A 21,968-nucleotide genomic window follows, 5' to 3' on the forward strand; every position below is an offset into this window, starting at 1 on the left:
TTGGCTAAGCAATGGAAACTGTGGAAGCCATAAGCTGTGGACTACCAATTCAATTTGCATTCGCCAGGTCATCTGAGTCGCAAATCTCTTTTGAAGGTCTGTCATTACTTGGAACGGTTGACCGGTCGTAAACCAAGGATTATCCATAGTGATGGGAAAGGATGAAGCACAGGCAGAGGTAACCACTGAGCATGCTAAAATCTCTGCTCCCTTTTCTTTTCAATGCCTTTTGTTAGCATGGAGGCAGACCAATTTATTTCTGCTTTATCTACGTCAATACTGAGACTTCAGCTGCTGAAATGTCAGAGATCTCCGGCTAATTTTGGGCTGAGTTTTAAAACAACAACAACAACAACCCAGCCCTGGGGCAGTGTGAAAATTGCCCACTTACCCACCCACGTGTCTGTGCAAACTCAAGACGGCTGCATTTTGGGGGGGCCTCAAAAACGAGGGGAAAAAAAGAGTTGTTGTTGTTTTTTTGTCCTGGAAAAGCAGAAAAACCTCCAAACAAATCAAACTTGGAGTTTTAATGATCTCTCTCTCTCTCTCTCAATTTCCTCCCTCCCTCCCTCCCTCCCTCCCCCCGGCTTTTTCTGCCCCGCATAAGCCGCCCGACATATCAATTCAGATTATAACCAAGAAGTCAGCATTCCCTTTTCCAGCCAAAGTTAATTGCACGTTTGCAAGCCAGCCTTTGCTCCTTGCCAGTCTTCAAAACATTCATTTGTTTCTCTGCATCCTTCGGAGGAAATCACACCGACAATTGGAGCCCTAACGGTGAGACCTCAGCGGGCGACAACCGATGCCTTATTTATATTTTGTGCCAAGGAAACAACAGGACGCTGATGTTTGCAGAAACATCCAACTGGGAATTAAAAAGTCCCGAGAGGAATCACCTGCTTTTCTTCGTTTGCTGGCTCAGGAGATGTTTAGATGGTCTTGTCAAGAAATAAAATGACTGTGCAGCCATGAGGAGCCCTGCATGCTTGTATGTCAAGTTACTAGTCCATAGAGTCCTCTTTGCTTCCTTCCTTCCTTCCTTCCTTCCTCCCTCCCTCCCATCTACCTATCTATCCATCCATCCATCCATCCATCCACACACACACGCACGTACACATACATACATCCCTGATTTCGACTTCCTTCCTTCCTTCCTTCCTTCCTTCCTTCCTTCCTTCCTTCCTTCCTTCCTTCCTTCCTTCCTTCCTTCCTTCCTACTGTCCTTCCTTCCTTCCTTCCTTCCTTCCTTCCTTCCTTCCTTCCTTCCTTCCTTCCTTCCTTCCTTCCTTCCTTCCTTCCTTCCTTCCTTCCTTCCATCCATCCATCCTTCCTTCCTTCCCTCCCTCCTTTGCTTCCTGTTTCAACCTTTCATCAAACTAAATTTATAACATTGAAACCTGATGGTTAGATTCCCAAAGTCGGGTGACATTTAAATTTATGAAATTAGTATTTCAGCTTTCCAACAGCTGCCCTGGGTTACTGCTACCTTCACTCCATTCAATCCCTTGCAAAGAAACCAGAAAGTTTTAACGGAGAAACGTCCTTACCGATTTTCTTTCCTGCTTGAGTTCTTGTACATAACGGGCTAACTCGGTGGTGATTTGGGAGGTCATGTTCTCTGAAATGACCTCGTGTTGACCGGCGTAATCGTTCATTTCGTTCAGAGTTGCCAAGAAAGCCCGACATGATGAATACCTAAAAGGAGCCAAAATAAAAACACTTAAAAAAACAAACATCATATTACTTTTTGATATGTTGGACCCATTCCATTATTCCTAGGCAGCATGTAGAACATAGAGAATCATAAAGCTAGGAGGGACTTCAGTGGTTCTTCTTGTCCAACCCCTTGACCCCCGTGAAATGACAGGGCTTCCCAAACATTTTCCTTCATTACCAGAATCAGAAAGTCTTATCAAGTTCTGAGGACCTTCTTTCAGCACTGCCGCTGAACAAACAGCCATAACTCAAGGACTATCTGTATTATGAAGACAAGATTAGCAAATGACTTTCTCATTTCCCTGGCTGAAAACCTACGTGTATTCATCCTCTTCTTTGGAGTTCTTTTTGGGCTGGTATTTCTTGGCGAGGTTCCTAAAAATAAAACCAGAAAAAGAGAGAGAGAGAGAAGGATTAAATAAATAAATAAATGACGATAAATAGTTTAGCAAGCTTTTTTCTTCTTTAAATGGAAGATCATTTGTTTGGGTTGGTTTGCGTCCGTTTAAGATAAGACTTAATTCTCACGGCCCCCTCGTAGGAAAGCAAAACCATTTTGCAAACACAAAATAAGCAATTGCAAACTTCCAAAAAAATATTCTGGGCTCAAGCACGAACGTGAAGACAAGGACAGCCTGAAGTCCTTGAATTGATGGGTAGAAGCAACTGAAAACCAAGATTAATTTCTTCTACCCAGCCTCTCGGAAATGCCTCCTTGTGCTTTTTCAAGGGAAAACTTCAAATTGTTCCCCAAAATAAAGAGAAATGGATTTCTCTCCGAGGGGGCAGCCTGCTAAATTTGGAACTTGGGTGAAGTTGCTTCGTCAATGAGGCAATCAGCGTGTCCTAATGATGAAACATTTTACAAGGGGAGACTTCAATCAGACACCCAGGCCTGAAGTTAAGTCTTATTTCTGTATCGGCCATAAACTATGCTGAAAGTGGAATGGGTCAAGTTGGGGATAAAATGCATGAAACAAATGGCAAACTAATGAAGCAAAATTTCTTCTCCGTTCCCATTCAGGAGTTACTTGCAGGAGACAGGATAAGTTGAAGGGCAAATAAACAAGCAGGATTTTGTTTTTGTTTTTTTTGAAAAAGTTTTATTATTTTTTAGACAAACAAACAAACACAACATAAAAACATCAAGCCATCTTCCACATATGTACATACAGTGTGTCGGTTGGTTTACAAATTGTTTTGTGCATCCACTTCATAGTCATCACTTACAATTCCTTGTATATGTTCTCATATTATCTATCAAATATTCCTAAATACATTGATATCATTATTACTCAATCATTTGGCTATACTATTATTCATTCATGTTTTGCAAGATAATCCATATTTTAACTGATTTATTTTATGACAATTCATATTATCACCCCAAATCTATCCTATAATTATATTACGATTATGCTAAAAATAATACATCTTTATATATTCTTTATATTCTAAAAACCTACATATTTCATTACCATGTTTTATTGTCTAACCATTGATAAAGTAACTCCCAAATCTTATAAACAGGATTTTGGATAGAAAATAATCAGCCCGCAGAAGGTTTTTGAATTTTAAGGATTGCTGGGGGCCAAAATATCTAGAAGAAAACCATGTTTTGTCCAGTAAATCCTAAATCTGAAACTCAGAAACGGTCAACCAAAAAATTAAAACAAGCTTTGCCCAGTTTAGGTTGCTTTAAATCCACAAATCTCTGCCATTAAACATGGTTCAAAGCATACTTAGCAATACAGGTAGTTCTACAAGGATTACACACTTCGGACTCACCTAAGCTGCTTTGCATAATTGATCTCAATTTCAGTCCGGTCTTTGACGAATTTGATATATTTTTCCAGAATGTCGATACCCCACTGGGTGTGTTTTTCGAGGGTGTCAAATTGATCCTGCAGAGGAAGACAGAATGACAAAGTTGGAAGGGACCTTTGAGGTCTTCTAGTCCCGTCTCCCCCACCGCTCAGGAAAAAAAAGAGACAGAGAAATATTTAATTGGCCACTTGGAACAAGCGTGAAGGAAGATTAATCATGCTATTCATCCTTTTCAAAGAAACATTTTTTTTTTAAAGTCTTCTTCTCGTGAAGTTATCAGACCTTAACGATGAGTAATTTGGAAGGAAAAGCTTCTGTGGTTAGGTCTCACCTTTGTCATGTTCATGACAAAGGAATAAAACAGCACCAGCTGAGAGACATAACCTTTTGGCTCACCAATTTTCCCCCAGTAATCAGGCCGATATTGTCAAGAAATGGGCAACTCTGAAGAAAAACTTATTGTCACTCAAATGCCAGGAAAAATATCTATGTGAATTTGCAGGCAAAATCTGCTTTACATAACACTAATTGGCCCCTAACCCCATGTTAATTCTCTTAATTAAGCAGAAAGCTATGACTATTCGGTACTTAAATATTGGTTCTAGTGGAATATTTCTCTAGGTTAGAAACCAGGAGACTGGGAGTTCTAGTCCCGCCTTAGGCATGAAAGTCGACTGGGTGATTTTGAGCCTATCATCAGGAGACGGTGAGTTCTAGTTCACCCTAGCTAGGTGACCCAAGGTGCTTATTACTAATTGGTAATAATAATAATAACTTTGCTTTCTTTTGCCAGAGTCATCCTATTATGATTTGCAGATTTGTATTTTTTTATTATTATAATAATTATTATATTTCCAGGTGTTGCTAAGAAAGAGGCAGGAAAGGGATTTTATGGGTGATCTTTGCTTGCCTGACCTAAATTTTAGATTAAGATTTGCTACAGAATCTCTCTACCTTGAAGAACTCAAGAGATTTTTTTTTTAATTAACTTCATTTGGTCGGTGTAAGTGAATTGCGCCGACCAAATGAAGTTAATTAAAAGTTAACTTTAATTCCTAAAATAAGGCAGCCTTAGCTTTCTTTAAAAAATATAAGAGGAATGAGAAGTTTTTCAGCACCCCAGTATGAGCCCTGTTTGGTTATTGTTCTTCATTCGGTGTATTCCAAATTCATTTAAAAAAAAAATTCTGTGCTGTTTTGGCTTCTACTGAAGATAAAAACAGTGTTATTTACTTATAATACAAAACTAACTAACTAAGCAAAACCAATCAATTTTCAAAGAAAACAAGATGTCAAATCAGCACAATGGGACCAAAAGAAGAAGTAACGCTAGTTCCTGTTTACAAATATACAACCCTGGAAACAAAGTTTTAAGATTTTAAACATAAACTTTCTTGCAAGGAGCTGGAACAGTTACAACTTTAAAGTTAATTTGAGTCATTTTTTTTCTCCTTTTGGTTACTAAGTTTCTGTTTAAGTAAGGAGGTGTTAGAAAGACAGAAAATGGAGGAGAAAAAAAAGGAATTAAGTAGAATATGTTCCCCACAGGAAAGTCCGCCACAGAGTTTAAAAAAAAAAGATTATTTAATTTTTTTTAAAAAAAATACAAATTACATGCATTGTCTTTATAAAGCTCGTTATCTGATGACATCTCTCTTCTTGAAAGTGTGCAAATTTTGATGATTTAATAAAACTACAATACAGCTGAACGTCGACTTACGATTGCAATCAAGAGCCCAAAGTCACCCAGCTGGCTTTGATGCCTAAGACAGGACCAGAACTCTCAGTCTCCTGGTGATTGGCGCAAGGTTACCCAACCAGCTTTCATGGCTAAGGAGGTACTAGATTTCCCAGTCTCCTGGTGATTGGCCCAAAGTCACCCAGCTGGCTTTCATGCCCAAGACACAACTAGAACTCACCATCTCCTGCTGAATACTCAGTTATCCATCTCGCTTTTATGCCTAAAGTGGGACTAGAACTCCCAGTCTCCTGGTGATTCACTCAACGTCCCCTAGCCGGCTTTGATGTCTAAGACAGGACTAGAACTCACCTTCTCCTGGTTTCTTCTGGTGCCCCCTCCACTTGACCAAAGTGTCTCTCTTTCTAGATTTCCCCAGAACCCTTCAAACTCTTTTTTTTGGATAACTAGAGAAGCACCAGAAATGGTCATTTTTCCAACAGAAGATTTGAAGAAAAGAATTTGGAAGCCATGTTAACCTACCCAATCCTAAATGGACATTTCAACTTTCAGTTGTCAGGATCAAAAGTTCAAAACTAGATGATGAGCAAGAGAAGGGCAAGAAAATTGGCTCTGATATTTTGGATATTCTGCATTTTGTCAAGTCACAGACAGGGCGGTGAGCAAAGTGCTAATCAGCCAGACACAAGAGCCACCTCGTTAATCTTGCATAAGCTCCCAAAATGTTCTTCATGTAGCTAGAGATGCCGTTTGGAATTGAGCAACTTTAAGTCTTAAAAAGAGACAAATATAATTATCTCTGTTAAAAGGTGGGCTCTTCTATATCAACCTTAGAGTTCAAAGGAAGAAATTTATTACCGGAAAGAAAGATCCAGGGATGTTTTCTTACAGAGTTTTCCTCCTTGTCACTCACCTGCATCATTCTGCAGGAGGGAACATAGAAATGCATCGAAAGAAGTCAGAATTTTTATACCATAACCCACAGCTCTGAGCCGAAGGCATCAAAGCTGTGCTTAATTTTGTGCCTTCTTCCTTTCTCTCGTGTTTCTATTTCTTCCTTCCTCATCTTTTTCTTCTTCCTTTCATCTCTTCTTTTAACTTTTTCTTGCTCCATTCCTTCTCTTATTTTTCTTTCTTTCCTTCCTTTGCTCATCTTTTTCTCCTTCCTTCTTCCCTTCTTATTCCTTCCTTCTTTCCTTCATCTTTCTTTCTCCTTCCGTCTTCCCTTCCCTTCTTCAAATTACTTCCTTCCCTCATCTTTCTATTTCTATTTCTTACTTTTATCCTTTTCCTTTTCCTTTCTGTCATGTTTCTATTTCTCTTTCCCTCCTTCCTTCCTTCCTTCCTTCCTTCCTTCCTTCCTTCCTTCCTTCCTTCCTTCCTTCCTTCCTTCCTTCCTTCCCTCTCTCCCTCCTTCTTTCCTTCTTTTTGATGGGCTCTCCATCTTTGCAGATTTGGGGATAGAGATTGGGGAGCCCCCTTTCACAAAAGGCTTAACTCGCTTCTCTGCACATTGCTGAGGGTTGGGATAGATGACTCTTAGGGATCCCTCCTGAATCATATCATTCTATGATTCTAATACATCCAGACCCGTTCAAACACCAGTGGCTTGAAGTCAAGTTGCAAAACGGCCGTTTCTGGACGGCAGCTTTGAAAACTTTTTCATACAGCCAGAATCTGAATTGAACGAAACAATTCTGTGAAGTTTAATATCTTCCCACCCTCCGGCCCCACCCTGTCCAAGCCCACCACCGCTCCCCAAACTCCAAAACACCACGCCATTGGATGAATCTCCCACCCCATAACCATACTTGCCATGAAATACAACCCTGATTTCTCCAATTAGCCTCAAGCAGATGCGGCCATGCAACCGACTAAGCCTTCAACGCGAAATATCAAACTGCGCCGAACCGAAAGGCAGGATGCTGGTGGATTCCTGCAATGTGGGAACTGGGTAAACCAGGGCTGTTTCTCAACTGTGAATGATGATTGGAGGAATGTAAAATAAGCAATGCACGCACACACACACCCCCTCCCAAAGATTTGAAATTTAAGTCACAATCCACCTAGCAGCTGTTCCGGGTCTGGTTAGCTTCTTCCAGCAAATTGCAAGGACCCAAGTAAGAGAGACCCGAAGGGGCAGTTTTCAGCTGCTGCCATAGCAACAGAGCCAGCATTCCTAGAAGGGTGGGGGCTGGGTCTTCTCCACCAATGGAGCATCGCTTGCCAGGCTGTTCCATTTCTAACTGTGGTTTGATTCGAGGAAGCCCACCCCTCCCCGGCCTGCTCCACCAATCAGGCCCTCCGCCAGCTGAGCTTTGTGGAAGGAGCCCTGCCAACGTTGTGGAGGACAGGAAGCAGAAGGTGATTCCAAGCCAGGGTCCCTCTCCCCAACACCCCTTCCCAGCTTCCCATTGGGGCTGAGAAGATGCAACATCTTTTGTGAGCATCTTGGAAGATGTGCGCAAGCTGCAAGCCCGCCAGCCTCAAGGGTTGACAGTCAGGGCTCTGCAGGCAGAAGGGTGTACAAAATTGGAGGCTGGTTGCAAACATGTAGAAGTAAGACAAAAGTTAAGACAAAGACACATTCCTTGTGTGTCTGATCACACTTGGCCAATAAAGAATTCTATTCTAAAGCAGACAACAACTGAACCCCAAATTCCCACTACTGAGCAAGACAGCTTCCGGGCGACTTGGGCCCTGTTTTATGACCTTTCTTGCCACTGTTGTTAAGCAAACCGCCGCACTTGTTAGTAACCTGATTGTTAAGTCATCTGGCTTAACAATCATTGACTTCAGTTGTCAGCAGGTTGCAAAAAAGGGCCCCCGCAACTGTCGTAAGTACATGCCAGTGGCCAAGCCTCTGAATTTTGATCACGTGACCTTGGGAATATTGCAACGGTTGGGTGAAAAACAGACCCGAGTCTCTCTTTTTTTCAGTGCCTCTATAAGTTGAAACAGTCACTAAACAAATGGTTATAAGTCAGGAACCGCCTGTATGCTTAGTGACTGAATGTTCCCACTGTTTTTGAGTATTGGGGGGAAATTTGCTTCCTTATTTCCTCCTGGAACACAGACTCAGACAGAGAACACAAAAGAGCTGATCTGAAATTAACCGCTTGCCACCAAAAACGGGAAGCAAAAATTTACCAACAAATAACACGAACGAGTTGCAGTAACTTAATTCTCCTAACGCAAAGGACACTTTTTCCCCCACCCTGGTAGTAAATGTATAGATAATTTTACACCTAGGGGTGCCAGAAAATTAAAATTGCTTCCCTTTTGGATGAGAAGCGTTTCACAGTCCAGGCTGAGGTTTGACAGAGGAATATTCTATTTTTAAACTGAGTGGCACAAGCAGACCCTTAAATGGGCTGAAGCGCCACATCACGAGAGGCGCACTTTTGCACTTAGCTAAGACACTCACACCTCCTTTTGGGGGGTGGGGTGGAAATTTGCACTTGAAGCGGAGGTGGAGGTGTGCACATTTTTTTAGCTGGGAATAAGGTTGAGCTTATTATTACCCAAAGAAACCCGAAGACACATCCTTCCTTGCCCTGAGTTACGAGCACGCAATTGTGGAGCGCTAAGGCGATCCACATCAGAAGGGCACCTTGTGACTCTGCATAACTAACATGAGAATGATATGGGCGATTTCACATCTCTTCAAAAATGAAAGTTGGCTTCACCCGGGAACAATTTTTCTCAGGATAGTTTGGGGAAATGAAAACCCGAATTCTACCGACACCGTTATCAGTTCCACGTTTCATTCTGGGTCATTGCGGGGTGGAGAGGAGAACCCAACTTTCGAAGGCTGCTCTAGAAGTCTCATGTTACGATCCAAAGGGCACAGAACGAGGAAGCCAACCCTGGTTCTAAGTGTGGCTGAGACTGAGAGCAACAGAGGAGGATGTCATGACTAGACAGCTGTGGTGTGTGCTTTACCTGGGGCTTCCCTTGAAGACTGTACAGAATGCCCCAACCGGTGCAGTTCTAGAGGGAAACTCCTACAAAAGACGCTGCCCGAGTTTTACAAACAGATTTTGCCAAAATGTGGCACTGAGCTCTGCTTTTCCAGCAAAACTGTGACATACCAAGCAATGAATTCATTTACTGGCCCCTGTGTTCACTCTTCAATTGCGACAAAAAGATTGTAAAGTCATATATGTGTGTGTGTATGTGTATCTACCTGCCTATCCACCTATCCACCTACCTACCTACCCATCCATCCATCCATCCATCCGTGTGAAAAACGACTCTTTTTTCAGTGCCGTTGCGAGTTTGGACAGTCACTAAACGAATGGTTGTAAGTTAAGAACTACCTGTGGTTCTCAGCCAGGGGCTACCTGTATGGAAACAACCTCTGCTGAGATTTCTTTATTTGCACCATGTCCTCTCAAGCAGACCTCCATAAAAAGGGACCTCACCTTGGCCACAAAATCTAGCAGACTTAACCTCTTGCAAGAGTCACGTCAAAAGATCAGAGATGGAATTTACCCAAGACTTCACTTCATTGAGGATCGAAAGAGAGAGGAAATTTTCTTTTCCAGAGACTTGGGAGGGGGGGTTCAAACTGACAATGATTGCCGCTGCCCCCCCCACAAAAAAGCAGGTCAACACATGCTGTCCTGTGGTTTTAAAATCCGGAATGATCTCACTGAAGTTGGCCCAACTCAGCCGAAGCAGAGCGGGCAAAATTGGCAATGCCAAGAAGATGACAACACAACTCCCTATGCCAGATTTGGGGAGATTCGGAAGAAAGTTTCAGGCGGTCTTCAAGATCTCCTTCCTCGTTTTTCTTAAAATCCTCATCTCACATAAACAGGAATTGCTTGTTCATAGTGAAGAGAAGGACCAGGGGAGACATGATAGCAGTCTTCCAATATTTGAGGGGCTGCCACAGAGAGGAGGAAGGGGTCAAGCTATTTCCCAAGGCACCTGAAGGCCAGACAAGGAACAATGGATGGAAACTGAACAAGGAGAGATTCAACCTGGAAATAAGGAGGAATTTTCTGACAGTGAGAGCAATCAACCCATGGAACAGAAGTTGCCTTCAGAAGTTGTGGGAGCTTCATCACTTGAGACTTTCAAGAAGAGACTGGACTGCCATTTGTCAGAAATGGTGTAGGGTCTCCTGCTTGGGCGTGGGGTTGAACTAGATGACCTATAAGGTCCCTTCCAACTCTGATTGTCTGTTAAATCTGTTAAATTTCAGGAGTAATTGCATTGGTGTTTTTAACGGAATGCTTTCAATCAGCCTGTCAGACGTCTGATTATAACATCAGCTGGGGATTCACTTCCTTGTTTAGCGACAAAAGCAAAACCGCTCACCCTAACCACTTTTTCTTCCTTAAAGAAACTTTAAAAACTTCTAGATAATATTCAAGTGAACAAGCTTCCCCTTCAGACGTCCATGAATGCTCAGAAGTGGATGAAGAACAAAAAAAGAAAAAAAAGAAGGGGAAAATATTTGCAAAGAACGCCGAGGCACTGAAAGCAAGAAAAAGGCCGTTGTTTAGGCAAGCAAATGAATTATTTACTGGAACTTCACATCCATTAATTCATTGTGTTTGCAGTCCTCCCTCCTTGAAAGAGTTAGGTCATTGTACGCTTACTTCATAGCTGTAATAACAGGAATATTTCTCAGGAAACGCCAATTAGATCTTCTGGTCAGAACTCCAGACAAAATCTGGCCTGGCAAGGATAAATCCATAGCAGGGCATTTTCCAGAATGGCTCATTCTGGAAAAGATCAAAAGGATCTCGCTACTGCATTCCTCAAAGTGACTCACCTAACAAACGTGGCAAGAAACGTCTTTAAATGGGGCAAAACTCACTGAAGAAACGTCTCACTTAGCAACGTAAATCTTGGGCCTCAATTGTGCTCATAAGTTAAGGAATAACAGAGTTGGAAGGGACCAGAGAGGACATCTAGTCCAACCCTTTGCTTAAGCAGGAGATCCTAGACCATTTCAGACAAACAGCTGTCCGGTCTCTTCTTGAAAACCTCCAGGGATGAAGCACCCACAACTTCTGGTGGCAAGGAGTTCTGCTGATTGTTCTCCAAAATGTTTTTTTTTTCCCCTTGCAAAGTGTTTTTTTTTCCCCCCTCCCTGACGATATTTTCTGCCTATCTCTGATGTATAACTTTAAAAGAGTCAAGAGGGGGAGAATAGATCTGCCTTTGCACAGGAAGGAAAAGTAAAGGAAACTGAAGTTTAGAAAAAGAAACCGCAAGGCAGAAGACAAGATTCTTATCTACGATGGGTTTGAGAATTTGCAGAAAGAACCGTCCGTTTTTAAACGATGCTCTTCCTTCTTTCTAGGTTTTGTTACTGTCCACTTTGCACTCCTGAATTCCTCCTTATTCCCACAAACCTGAGATCTTTCAAAGGGAAGGAGGTAGTCCTCATTTTACGACCAGCAGAAAGGAGCTAAGAGAGAGGTTGGTAGTTCTGACCTGACCATAGAGCCCCATTCCACCATCCCAACCAATTTATGGAGAGGAGAGTCCAACCTTCAAACCCAAACGAGAGATTGTTTAGCACTGATGGCTGTTATGATTTGTCCTTTTTAACGTCTCCCCAAAAGAGAGAGGCGGGATGGGGGCAGGGGGAGTAAACCCCAACCCCAAGCATTAACTCCTGCAAGAGTCCTGCTAAAATATGCATCTATCCAGTTGGAATCGATTTTAAAAACAAAAAAAGCTGTGTTTTGGTTTTATTTTCACAAAGCCACTCATATTTTCTTCCAGAGGGGATTTAGCACAGAAACGTTCTTTGTTGCTTGCATTCTTCAACAGAATCTCAAGCATAAATAGCAATCCACAGTGCAAAAATAAGTATTTTCATGACCGGGAGAAAATTATATTAGGATATCTGCCCGAGACTGTGTTAGCTACTACAGTATATTTTAAAATTCTGCAACAAGCATCTATTCTGACAAAATAGGGAGCACTTTACAAACGGCATAAATTATTCAAATAAAACAAACATTGCTCTCTTTTTTTAAAGCTTTATTTTAAAATTTGCCATGTTCAGTTAAGTGGCACAAACAGATTTCCCCCTGAAGTTCATCCTGACCAAGAGAAAGTGTTTGCTCCGAGTTCAGCTCATTCAAAGTTACCCGTGCATTTTCCAAAGTCATGAGATCTAGAAACTTGTGCCTCCCTCACTGGAGGAGAGAAAGCAAAGAAAATCAAACTGCTTTTCCATACCATGTTCCAGGAGGAAATAAAGAACAGGGAAAAGATAAACAAGGAGGAGGAGATGGATAATGAGTAGGGAAGTAGGAGGAGGAGGAAGGAAGAACAGGAGGAAGATGAGGAATGGGAAGAAGAGAAGGGAAGAGGAGGAAGAGGAATAAGAGGAAAAATAGGAAGAGAAGGAAGGGGGGGAGGAGGAGGAGGAAGTGAAGAAGGAAAAGGAGAAATAATTCTGCAAGCCAAGTTCATTCTGAACTTTCATGCCCGCCACTGCAGTTTTACAACATTTGCAAGGCTGTGGAACATGGGGATGCAGCCGTGATGGGTTCCTGCACTTGGTGCGTGTTACCTAAATGCCACCATGTTGTTTTTTGCATCCTGTCTCATCTCTTTGTGTAGAATATTGAAAATGGAGGAAGCACATTCTTGGCCCCAGGGCGACCTTCCTGTCCATTCTCTCTTCCTTTTGTCTCTTAGTTTCTTCCTCCGCTTGGTTTATTTTGCAGCCTCACTTCACACACACACACACACACACAAACCTACGTAACTGCACATTTCCACTCCTGCTCCCGCTCCCCGAAAAGCCAGGACCTCTAAACACAAACCAACAACCCTCTCCTTCTCATTGTAAGAAAACAAAAGAGGGAAATCAATTCCCCTTCAGTGCAAAAGCAAAAAACAGAATAACAGAGTTGGAAGGGACTTTGAAGGTCTTCTAGTCCAACCCCCTGCTCAAACAAGAACCCTACCCCAATCCCAGACGAATGACTGTCCACTGTTCTGGAATACATAAAAACAAGGACCGAGAGTTCTTCAAAAAGGCAAATAATGGAAAAAATTAAAAAAACCATGTCCCCCAAAACCATCAACTACGTTTGCTTTCTACGATGCTAAAATACAACTTAAGAGCTCTTGGCTTCCGCAGATGCTACCACCGCTGTCACGTCTCAACTTCCTTCTCATTTTACTTCATTTTTCCTTCTGTTCAATCACGTCCGATTCTCAAAGAGACTTCCTGGACAAGGCGCTGCCGTTCTCTTAGCCAGGTTTTGCCGAAACGGTTTGCCATTGTCTCCTTCCTAGGGCTGAAAGAAAGTGGCTGGCCCCAGGTCCCCTGGCACAGCCTACATCCTGCCAGGATGGCTTTGACACAATCCAACGACAAGGTTTGGTTACCCCAGGTCCTTGGACGGGACCAAATCCAGGCTGTGCAACCAACTGTGATAAGAACATATTAGTCTCGGATATACTTCTGGCTGTCTAAATCAATTGGACAGAAACACAACTCGGAAACACTTTGAACACTGAAACGCACAGAAGACACCAAACTGCTCGACGAAGTTCAGAGAAAGAAGAGGGATTTTTTTTTTTTTTTCAGAGGAAGTTGATCAGGAGGGTGTGTTAAAACACGCATCATGGCTTCTGCAAATGCAGCACTCATGACAGACATAAGATTGTACATTTGACTCAAATGTGCCTTCATTGGGCATCTTCTATAGTTGGGTCAGGATCCAACTCCAGATCTTCTGGTGCTATTTTAGGATTCTGGGAGTTAAAATCCTGCAAACACCAGGAATTATTTCTTGCCATGGTTGTGGCAAAAATATTCCCCGTTATACAGACAGACAGACAATCAATCAAGGACTACCTATAGAATTGCCTTGGACAGCGAGATGGGCACCCTAACAATTTCATTTTAAAATATAATAAATATGATATACTTCTCAATTGAATTAATTCTTTGCTTCGTCATCTGAAAAAGGATGCAGGATAATTTTATCTTTTAAAGAAATAGCTCAAAATCCCCAAATGGGCTATGAGGAAGCAAGGGTTTGCTTTGCTCCTATATGAATTTGTCTAATGTGAAAGACAGTTGCTAAAATGCAACAGGATTTAATTGAAGAAGAATAAAGTTATCGATTACAAACACACACACACAGCTTTTATGATTTATTGATACACAAACAAGACTGAATATAATCGCTGGGTAATAACAGTTTATGTCCCAAAGCTTTGCCTGTTCAAATCCATATTTATGGATTTCATGCTCATCACAAAACAATTGGATGTAAAGTTTGGCATTTTGATCAGATACCGGTTTATAAATAAAACACAGAGAAAACCCTGCAGATATAATAGATGTTTCCTAGCAATCAGTCAGTAGGGAAATAATAAATGGATTTTTCTGGATGGGGCAATTAATGGATTAAACTATTAAGCAGCCAGATATTTGAATATATATGGGTGGAACGTTTGGGCTGATGCAGTAGGGGGCAGATACAGATCGCCCTCAATCATTTAGTGATTGCTCAAAGTTAAACAGCACTGAAAAATGTCCATGTTTCACACTTATGACCATTGCATCCTCAGGGTCACGTGGTCCAAATTCCAACAGTTGGCAAACGACTCAGGTTTAACGACGGTTATAGTTTTCCTGGGGTCATGTAATCCTCTTGTGACCTTCCAGTGATGGGAGGTTTTTAACTTGATAACTTGGTTGACTTATGCTCTCTAAACCAAGGGTGACTTAGTAGCTAAACCCTGATAATGAAGCCCCGCGTGGCTTTGTGTGATATGCAGGGAAGGACCAGTTTCAAACCAAACCAAATGTTAAGCATTTCGTGGTACCGAAGAGCGAATCCCTCCCATTCTCTTCCAGTTGTAGAAAATTAAAGATTGAGCTCCACGTGACCCCACCAGCGCTTCCAAAACCAACCCGGGAAAAAGCTGCCTTCCATAACCACAAATACACACACGGCAGCCACAAGTTACAGAGATCTATCATTAGAACAAGGGCCTGGGTTTATTTCCAAGAAAAAACAAACCAGGACATTGGATTTATCTACTAAAAGTCAAGGTGGGTGGTGAAAGGAGGTTAGACAGGGCCAAAGGCTGCTCTGAGCTACTCAGGGGCTAGTTCCTGAGGAGGAAGGAAGGAAGGAAGGAAGGAAGGAAGGAAGGAAGGAAGGAAGGAAGGAAGGAAGGAAGGAAGGAAGGAAGGAATAGCAATTGCACTTAGACTTATATACTACTTCATGATACTTTACTGCTCTCTCTAAGTGGTTTACAGAATCAGCCTCTTGCTCCCAATAATCTGGTTCCTTATTTTACTGGCCTCGGAAGGATGGAAAGCTGAGTTAACCTTGAGCCAGTCAGAATCGAGCTGCTGGCAGTCGGCAGAGTCAGCCTGCAATGCCGTCCTCTAACCACTGCGCCCCCCGGGCTCCACAATTGTTACTTTGAGCAGCATGCTCACCCAGACCATCCATTCCACGCATTCAAGGGCCTAAGCAACCAGCAGACATACCATCATCCCCCGCCCGGCTTGCTTTATTCAGTGACCGCCACAAGTTCTCCGTCAAAGAGAGCATCAGCCGTGTAATTAGCTGATTACTCGAAAGCCGAGCCCTCCGACTCTTGCAAACGCCGAGAACCAACCCTGATCCGAGAGGCCCGTGCAACGATTCTGCAATTCTCCAACCTGTTTGGTTTCTAAAATGGCCGTCCTTCTTCAGTAGATCAATGTCTTCCTTATCTCAGGCAACCTTGCCTCGAAGTTGGAAATGCACCAAGTGCATTACACACTCTTCAGTCCACAGTTCAAATCCTGGCACCCGGAGTCTCAGTTTACATTTGGACGACACTGAGAGCGGATAAGTCCATTTCAAAACCCTTTGCTCCTTTTCCTAACGCCAAAGGAAAAATTGTTGGGCTTGGTTTCCCCAAACAATACAGGTAGAAGCCATTTCTCCCTTGCTCCACAGTGTCACGTTCACTAGCCTGGATGATGGTTAATGAAACGTCTGCATGCAAACAATCAAGTTCAGAGAGCATCAAAGGCTCCACGCTCCTCCACTCCACAAACTCTACTTTCTTCTAGCCCCGCTGATGCTACTGATTATTAATTACTAGTATTCTATAGTAAATTACTAGTGAACTGGTGATTGTAATTGGGTAATGAAAATGTCTGCAAGAAAACCAGAAAGTTCAGAGCTAGAGAGCAACTAGGGAATGCATGCTGGACTGATCATGTTCCCTAGGTGGGTCATGAAATGTCTGCAAGAAGACAACCACACTCAGACAGCACCAAAAACTGCACGCTCCTCCTCCTCCATTCCATAAACTCCCCTCCTTCCTAGCACTGATGATGTTCCCTAGCTGGGTCATGAAACATCAGAAAGAAAAACCACCAAGCGCAGAGCCGCTGTACACTCATTGGCACTGAAGCTGTTTGCCTAGTTTGGTCACCTGTTACGCTAAACCAGAGTTTCCTTCACAGAGTTGTTAAACCAAACCTCACATCAGCTCGGTTTGTGCACCGAGCTGAGCAATGAAAGCATGCTCAACCCCTCAGGCTGAATTTTCATATACTCTTTTAACCAAAAGTATATTTGGTTTTGGGGACCTTGTTTTGTAAGCCACTAATTATGGCCTATTGAGCAAAATAGGCCACTACGTTCATCCGACAATCCAAAGTAAACATGGCTTAATGAGATTAATCTATCCAGCCGGTTGACTGGTCTTATTTCATATTTGAGGCAAAAAATGAGGTTTCCTTCCCAAATCCACTGTAAAGCTTTAAATGTGCATGACACTACAACAGAATCCCAGAGTTGGAAGGGACCTTGGAGGTCTTCTAGTCCAACCCCTTGCAGTCCCCTTTCCTTTCCAATCTTCCGACAGAAGAAAATTCAGTGAATGAAATATGCTGGCATCACCGCCCCCTTAATTTCCCTTTCCTTAATTGATTGCAACTACAAAAGTTGTTCGTTCTCTTTCTTGCTTTTATTTCCCACTCCACTTCCCCAGTGGACATGTGAGTCAACAGAAACAGGAAGCCGAAGACACCCTATTTCATCGTGAATGTTATTCTTCCTTAAAAGTCTTTTGCTTTCCAATTTGCCATGAATACATATTAGAAAGAAAGAAAGAAAGAAAGAAAGAAAGAAAGAAAGAAAGAAAGAAAGAAAGAAAGAAAGAAAGAAAGGCTGCATTCACCCAACACGTTCAATTAGACCAGTTGAAAACTGTCAGCATTCACACGATATCCTTACTATCTTGGTTAGTTTGAACTCTTTGTATCTTTTTCTTCTTCTAGCTACTCAGCCCATTCGATTAGGTTACTATCTTTGTGCAAACCTGAAAACTGTTACTTCAGGGAAAAAAAGATTAAACTTGTTGATCTCCTATGTTCATAAAACACACCCATATGTAAGCTGCGGGCTAACGTCTCCGATATATATAGCCGAAAGGTTGGATTCACACCGGAGGCCAAGGAGAGTCTGGCTGATTTTGGGGTACGTCTGGCTTTGGGCGAAGAGGAAAGGACCCCCCGCAACTTAATTCTGAAAGTCAGGGGTTGGGGGCTTGTCATGAAAGAACAGCCAAAGAGCCCTGAGACCCCTTTACAAGGTGGGTAAAACCGTCAAGAGAGACTCCATAAACGTAGCAGAAAAAGATGGACGGATAGACACGGTCTCTTACAGACATGATCTCTTCAAGAAAAGCAGTCAAGCTGATTCATGTCATGAAAAGGCAGACAGAAACCAGAAACAAATAAATGCACCTTTCTTCCGCCTCGCCCCCATTAAATAAAAAGATTTCATCCTTTCTCTTCCATCCAGGGAGTTCTCAGCAATACCAGCCAAAGGTACCTCCTGGTTTGGAAAAACCTTAAAGAGGTTGCATGCATTCACACTCCTTTAGTTAAACCTGGTTTTCTCTCTCTCTCTCCCTTCTCTCCATCTATCTATCTTGGTGGCTGGAATCAAAAGGGGGGGAAGGCCGCAAGGGGGGGGGGACGGAGGAGAAACGCTGGAAAACATGAGGAAGGGGAGGTGCCTGCATCTAAGACCCCTGCCTATAAAAGAAGGTGCATATATATATATATATATATATATATATATATATATATATATATATATATGTATATGTATATGTATATGTATATGTATATGTATATGTATAGTATATGTATATGTATATGTATATATATATTAAGAAACAGCCTCTGTCTCCAAGATAGTTTTTGCCTTAAACCCCCAAGCAGAAAAATATCAGACCCTCCTGATTTTTTTTTTTTAAAAAAATATTATTTTAGCGAAGGAAGAAAGCAGAATTTTTTTGGGGGGTGGGTGGAAATCATTATTCACTCCCCATACACACAAAGATTCTCCAGGTCTCTGTCCCTGTTGGTCAGGCGTTTCTGACTTCACTTCCACGCCCGACCACTCCAGCCTTCCTCCTTCTCTTCCACCCAAGAAGGATCGGCTTAAACTCAGCCACATTTTTCTTTTTTTTTTAAAAAAAAGCCCGTTTCCGTCCCTTCGGTTAAGAAATGCGATTTTTTTTCTCTTTTTTTGGGCCGCTTCCATCCCACCGGGGCTCGTGTCCTTCGCGATTGCATCAGTGGAATAATAATTATAATAATAATAAATAATCATAATCATAACCTAGCATAGTTCTCTTATTTGCTGTGTACACTGTAGTTTTTTTTTGGTGAATAAATAAATAATGAATTACAGCCGAGGTGACCAGGCACACGCTCCCCCCAAAAAGCTGCCTCGTCCCCCGCCCATCACAAATGCATTTTACTCCTCGGGAGGAAACGGATCGGCTGCAAAAGAGCACGAGGACTCCGCTTTTTTTGCAGACCGTTATTTCTCTCTCTTTTTTCCTCCTCTCCGGGAGGCGGAGGAGAAAAGAAAAAAACCCAAAACGCTGCGAAGGAAAGACGGAAAAAAATAATATAATATATATATATATATCATTTTTTCTCTCCGGTTTTCTTTGCCCGGGGAAGTTTGCGCATCGGCGGGAGGGGGCTGAGCGAGGGGAAGAAGGGGCGAGCTCCAGCTCTCCCCCTGCTGCCCAGAAAGACCCTCCCCTTCCCCCCGGACCCTGGCTACAGCCTTGGCACTGTCCTGCCCCCCCCCGACTCCCCACTTCCCCCCAATTCCAAGGGGAGACTTACCCACAGCTCGGTGCCCCAATTCATGGTGCCAGCGGGCTGCGGGGCTGGCGAAGCGGCGGCGGGGTCCTCTGCAAAGCGGCTGGGCTGGAGGGGAAGGAAGGGTCTTTGGGGAGGGGGTGGCCTTCAGCCCCTGCTTCTTGCTGCCGCCTCCCGCCGTCGGAGGCGAGCCCCCTTCCGAGCCCTTTGCCCAACTGGCATAAAGCCGGCCAATTGCAAAGCCCCGAAGGCAAAAGGAGAGGAGAGAAGGCGGCGGGGGGGGGCGGCTTTTCGCCTGCTTTGTCTGTCTGTCTGTCTGTCTGTCGGGTCTCTTCGGGGACGTCTCCACTCCCCTTAAAAAAACAACAACAAAGCAAGCGAAAATAAAATAGAATAAAATAAAAATCCGGACTTGCTATCTGCCCATCGCTTCCTCCGTCCGGAGCAAAAAAATATATGTATGGCTCAACTCCGAAAGCTTAGGGAAGGGAGAGGGGGGGGAGATTGACAGCTCGGGGAGGCGCGGGGGGAGAATGGGGATAGCACGCATGCGCCGGGGGAAAGAAGAGAAGGAGCGAGTGTGCAAAAGAGGGGGAGGGGAAGAGAGGAGGAAGAGCAGGGGGCTCCGGGATTGCGCAAGCGCGAGAAGGTGGGGGTCTTTGGCACACACACACACACACGCACAAACACCCCAACCTTAAATGGGTTGAGCAAGACGCCGGCGCTTTTTGCAAAGCTTCCAGCGCAACCTGGCGGGCTCTTAGGACAGCCAGCAGCTGGGGTGGGGTGCGGTGTGTGGAAAGATATTTGGGGGATCGGGGGGTGATGGTCAGCTGCGCAAAGCCCCCCCCACCCCACCCTTAGCCTGGCTGTCGGGAGAGCGCAGCGGACTGGATCCGGATTTTGCGCCTTTGCAAAAGGAGAACCCGACGCGCCAAATGCCTGAAGGCGGATCCGCGGGGTGGAGAGGGCGCAACTCTGCTTAGCCAGAAGCAGACGTGCTGCAGCTACTGGGCTGGCCGTGTGGACGTAACGCCCCCGCTCCCCCCTTCTTCCTCAGGCCTGTGGTCAGCCACCTGTCCAAACCCTGCAACTACAATCAATCCATCGGGGATAGAGCTGGAAGAGACCTTGGAGGTCTTCTAGTCCAGCCCTCTGCTCAAATAGGATACCATTTCAGACAAGTGACTGTCCAGTCTCTTCTTAAAAAACCTCCAGTGATGGAGCACCCATAACTTCTGGTGGCAAGGAGTTCCACGGGTTAATTGTCTTCACTTTTAGGAAGTTCCTCCTTAGTTTTAGGTTGCTTCTCTCCTTGATTAGTTTTCTTCTTGTCCTGCCTTCTGAAGGTGCTTTGGAGTATAGCTTGACTCCCTCTTCTTTGGGGCAGCCCCTCAAATACTGGAATGCTGCTATCATGTCCCCCCTAGTCCTTATTTTTTCTCTAGATTCTTTTCTCTAAACTCTTCTGGTTGTAACCCAAGGACTCCCTGAACTTGGTAGGAAGGTAGTTGGGAACCTCGCGCTCGTGAAGGCTTTCCACCTCAACGGGTAGGCCGGTTTTGCACAACAGCCATCCCAATTGGCAGAACCGAAGGGCTCTGGGAGATCATCTAACCCAGCCCCTCTGCAGGTCCACACAGTAGTCTTGTGTGAGGGTACGGTCTGGCCAATCCCACCAGAACAGCAGCGAAGGAGAACAATGTGTGTGTGTGTGTATGCGTGTTGTGCATGAAAACAACCATTGTTCTTTGTCAGAGCCACTGCGAGACCTCCGGTCAACAAGAATGCAGTGAAAACGCCCAAATGTCTTGCGGATGATCGCAGTTGTGAAGGTGTCGTAGGGCAGGATCGGAATTAAAATCTCTAAAATACATCTTATTCGGTATGTGTGTGTGTGTGTGTGTGTGCGTGTGTGTGTTACATCTGCATTTTGGAGACCCAGTCAAAACACACCAGACTAGAAGGTAAGAAAAGTTCTAGTCCCGCCTTAGCCATGAAAGCTGGCCAATCATCAGGAGTCAGGAAATTCTAGTCTCACCATTAGCATGAAAGACAGCCGGGTGACTTTGGGTGACCAGGAGACTGGGAGTTCTAGTCCTGCCTTAAGCATGAAAGCTGGTTGGGTAACCTTGCACCAAGCACCAGGAGACTGGGAGTTCTAGACCCGCCTTAGACATGAAAAACAGCTGGGTGACTTTGGGCCAATCACCAGGAAACAGTGAGTTCTAGTCCCCTCTTAGCCATGAAAGCTGGTTGGCTAATCTTGGGCCAATCACCAGGAGACTGAGAGTTCTAGTCCAGCTTTAGGCATGAAAGCTGGTTGGGTAACCTCTGGCCAATGATCAGAAGATAATGAATTCAAGTCCCGCCTTTGATATGCAAATCAGCTGGGTGACTTTGGGCCACTCCCTCTCTCTCAGTCCAACCCACCTCACAGGGTTGTTGTGGGGAAAATAGGAGGAAGGAGGAGTATTGTGTGATTTTCATAAGAAGCCCTCAACTTACCAATGTAGTGGCCATTCAAAGTGAACAATGGCCCTGAAAAGAAGGGACCCGCCACTGGTTCTCGCA

At 43.8% G+C, this 21,968-nt stretch overlaps 1 protein-coding gene across 36 annotated transcripts in view; it reads right to left on the reverse strand.

The window, feature by feature from the left end:
• FNBP1 (formin binding protein 1) overlaps positions 1-20,434 on the reverse strand; it is a 58,971-nt gene extending 38,537 nt beyond the window's left edge. For 34 of the 36 annotated variants that reach the window (XM_026712284.2, XM_087914712.1, XM_087914707.1 and 31 more), the window contains exons 1-4: positions 19,419-19,885; positions 3,505-3,620; positions 2,035-2,091; positions 1,548-1,695 (exon numbers count right to left, since the gene is read on the reverse strand). In XM_026712284.2, the coding sequence (XP_026568069.2) occupies positions 1,548-1,695; positions 2,035-2,091; positions 3,505-3,620; positions 19,419-19,442 (345 nt within the window). In that variant the 5' untranslated portion in view covers positions 19,443-19,885. Of the gene's footprint in view, positions 1-1,547; positions 1,696-2,034; positions 2,092-3,504; positions 3,621-19,418 lie in introns of all 36 variants that reach the window. The other 2 variants (XM_026712283.2, XM_087914691.1) reach the window with 2 other exon arrangements.
• Positions 20,435-21,968: the final 1,534 nt, after the last annotated feature.

Source organism: Pseudonaja textilis, chromosome 17 (genome assembly GCF_049901715.1).
Source record: "Pseudonaja textilis isolate UNSWEBS1 chromosome 17, rPseTex1.2, whole genome shotgun sequence".
NCBI lineage: Eukaryota > Metazoa > Chordata > Lepidosauria > Squamata > Elapidae > Pseudonaja > Pseudonaja textilis.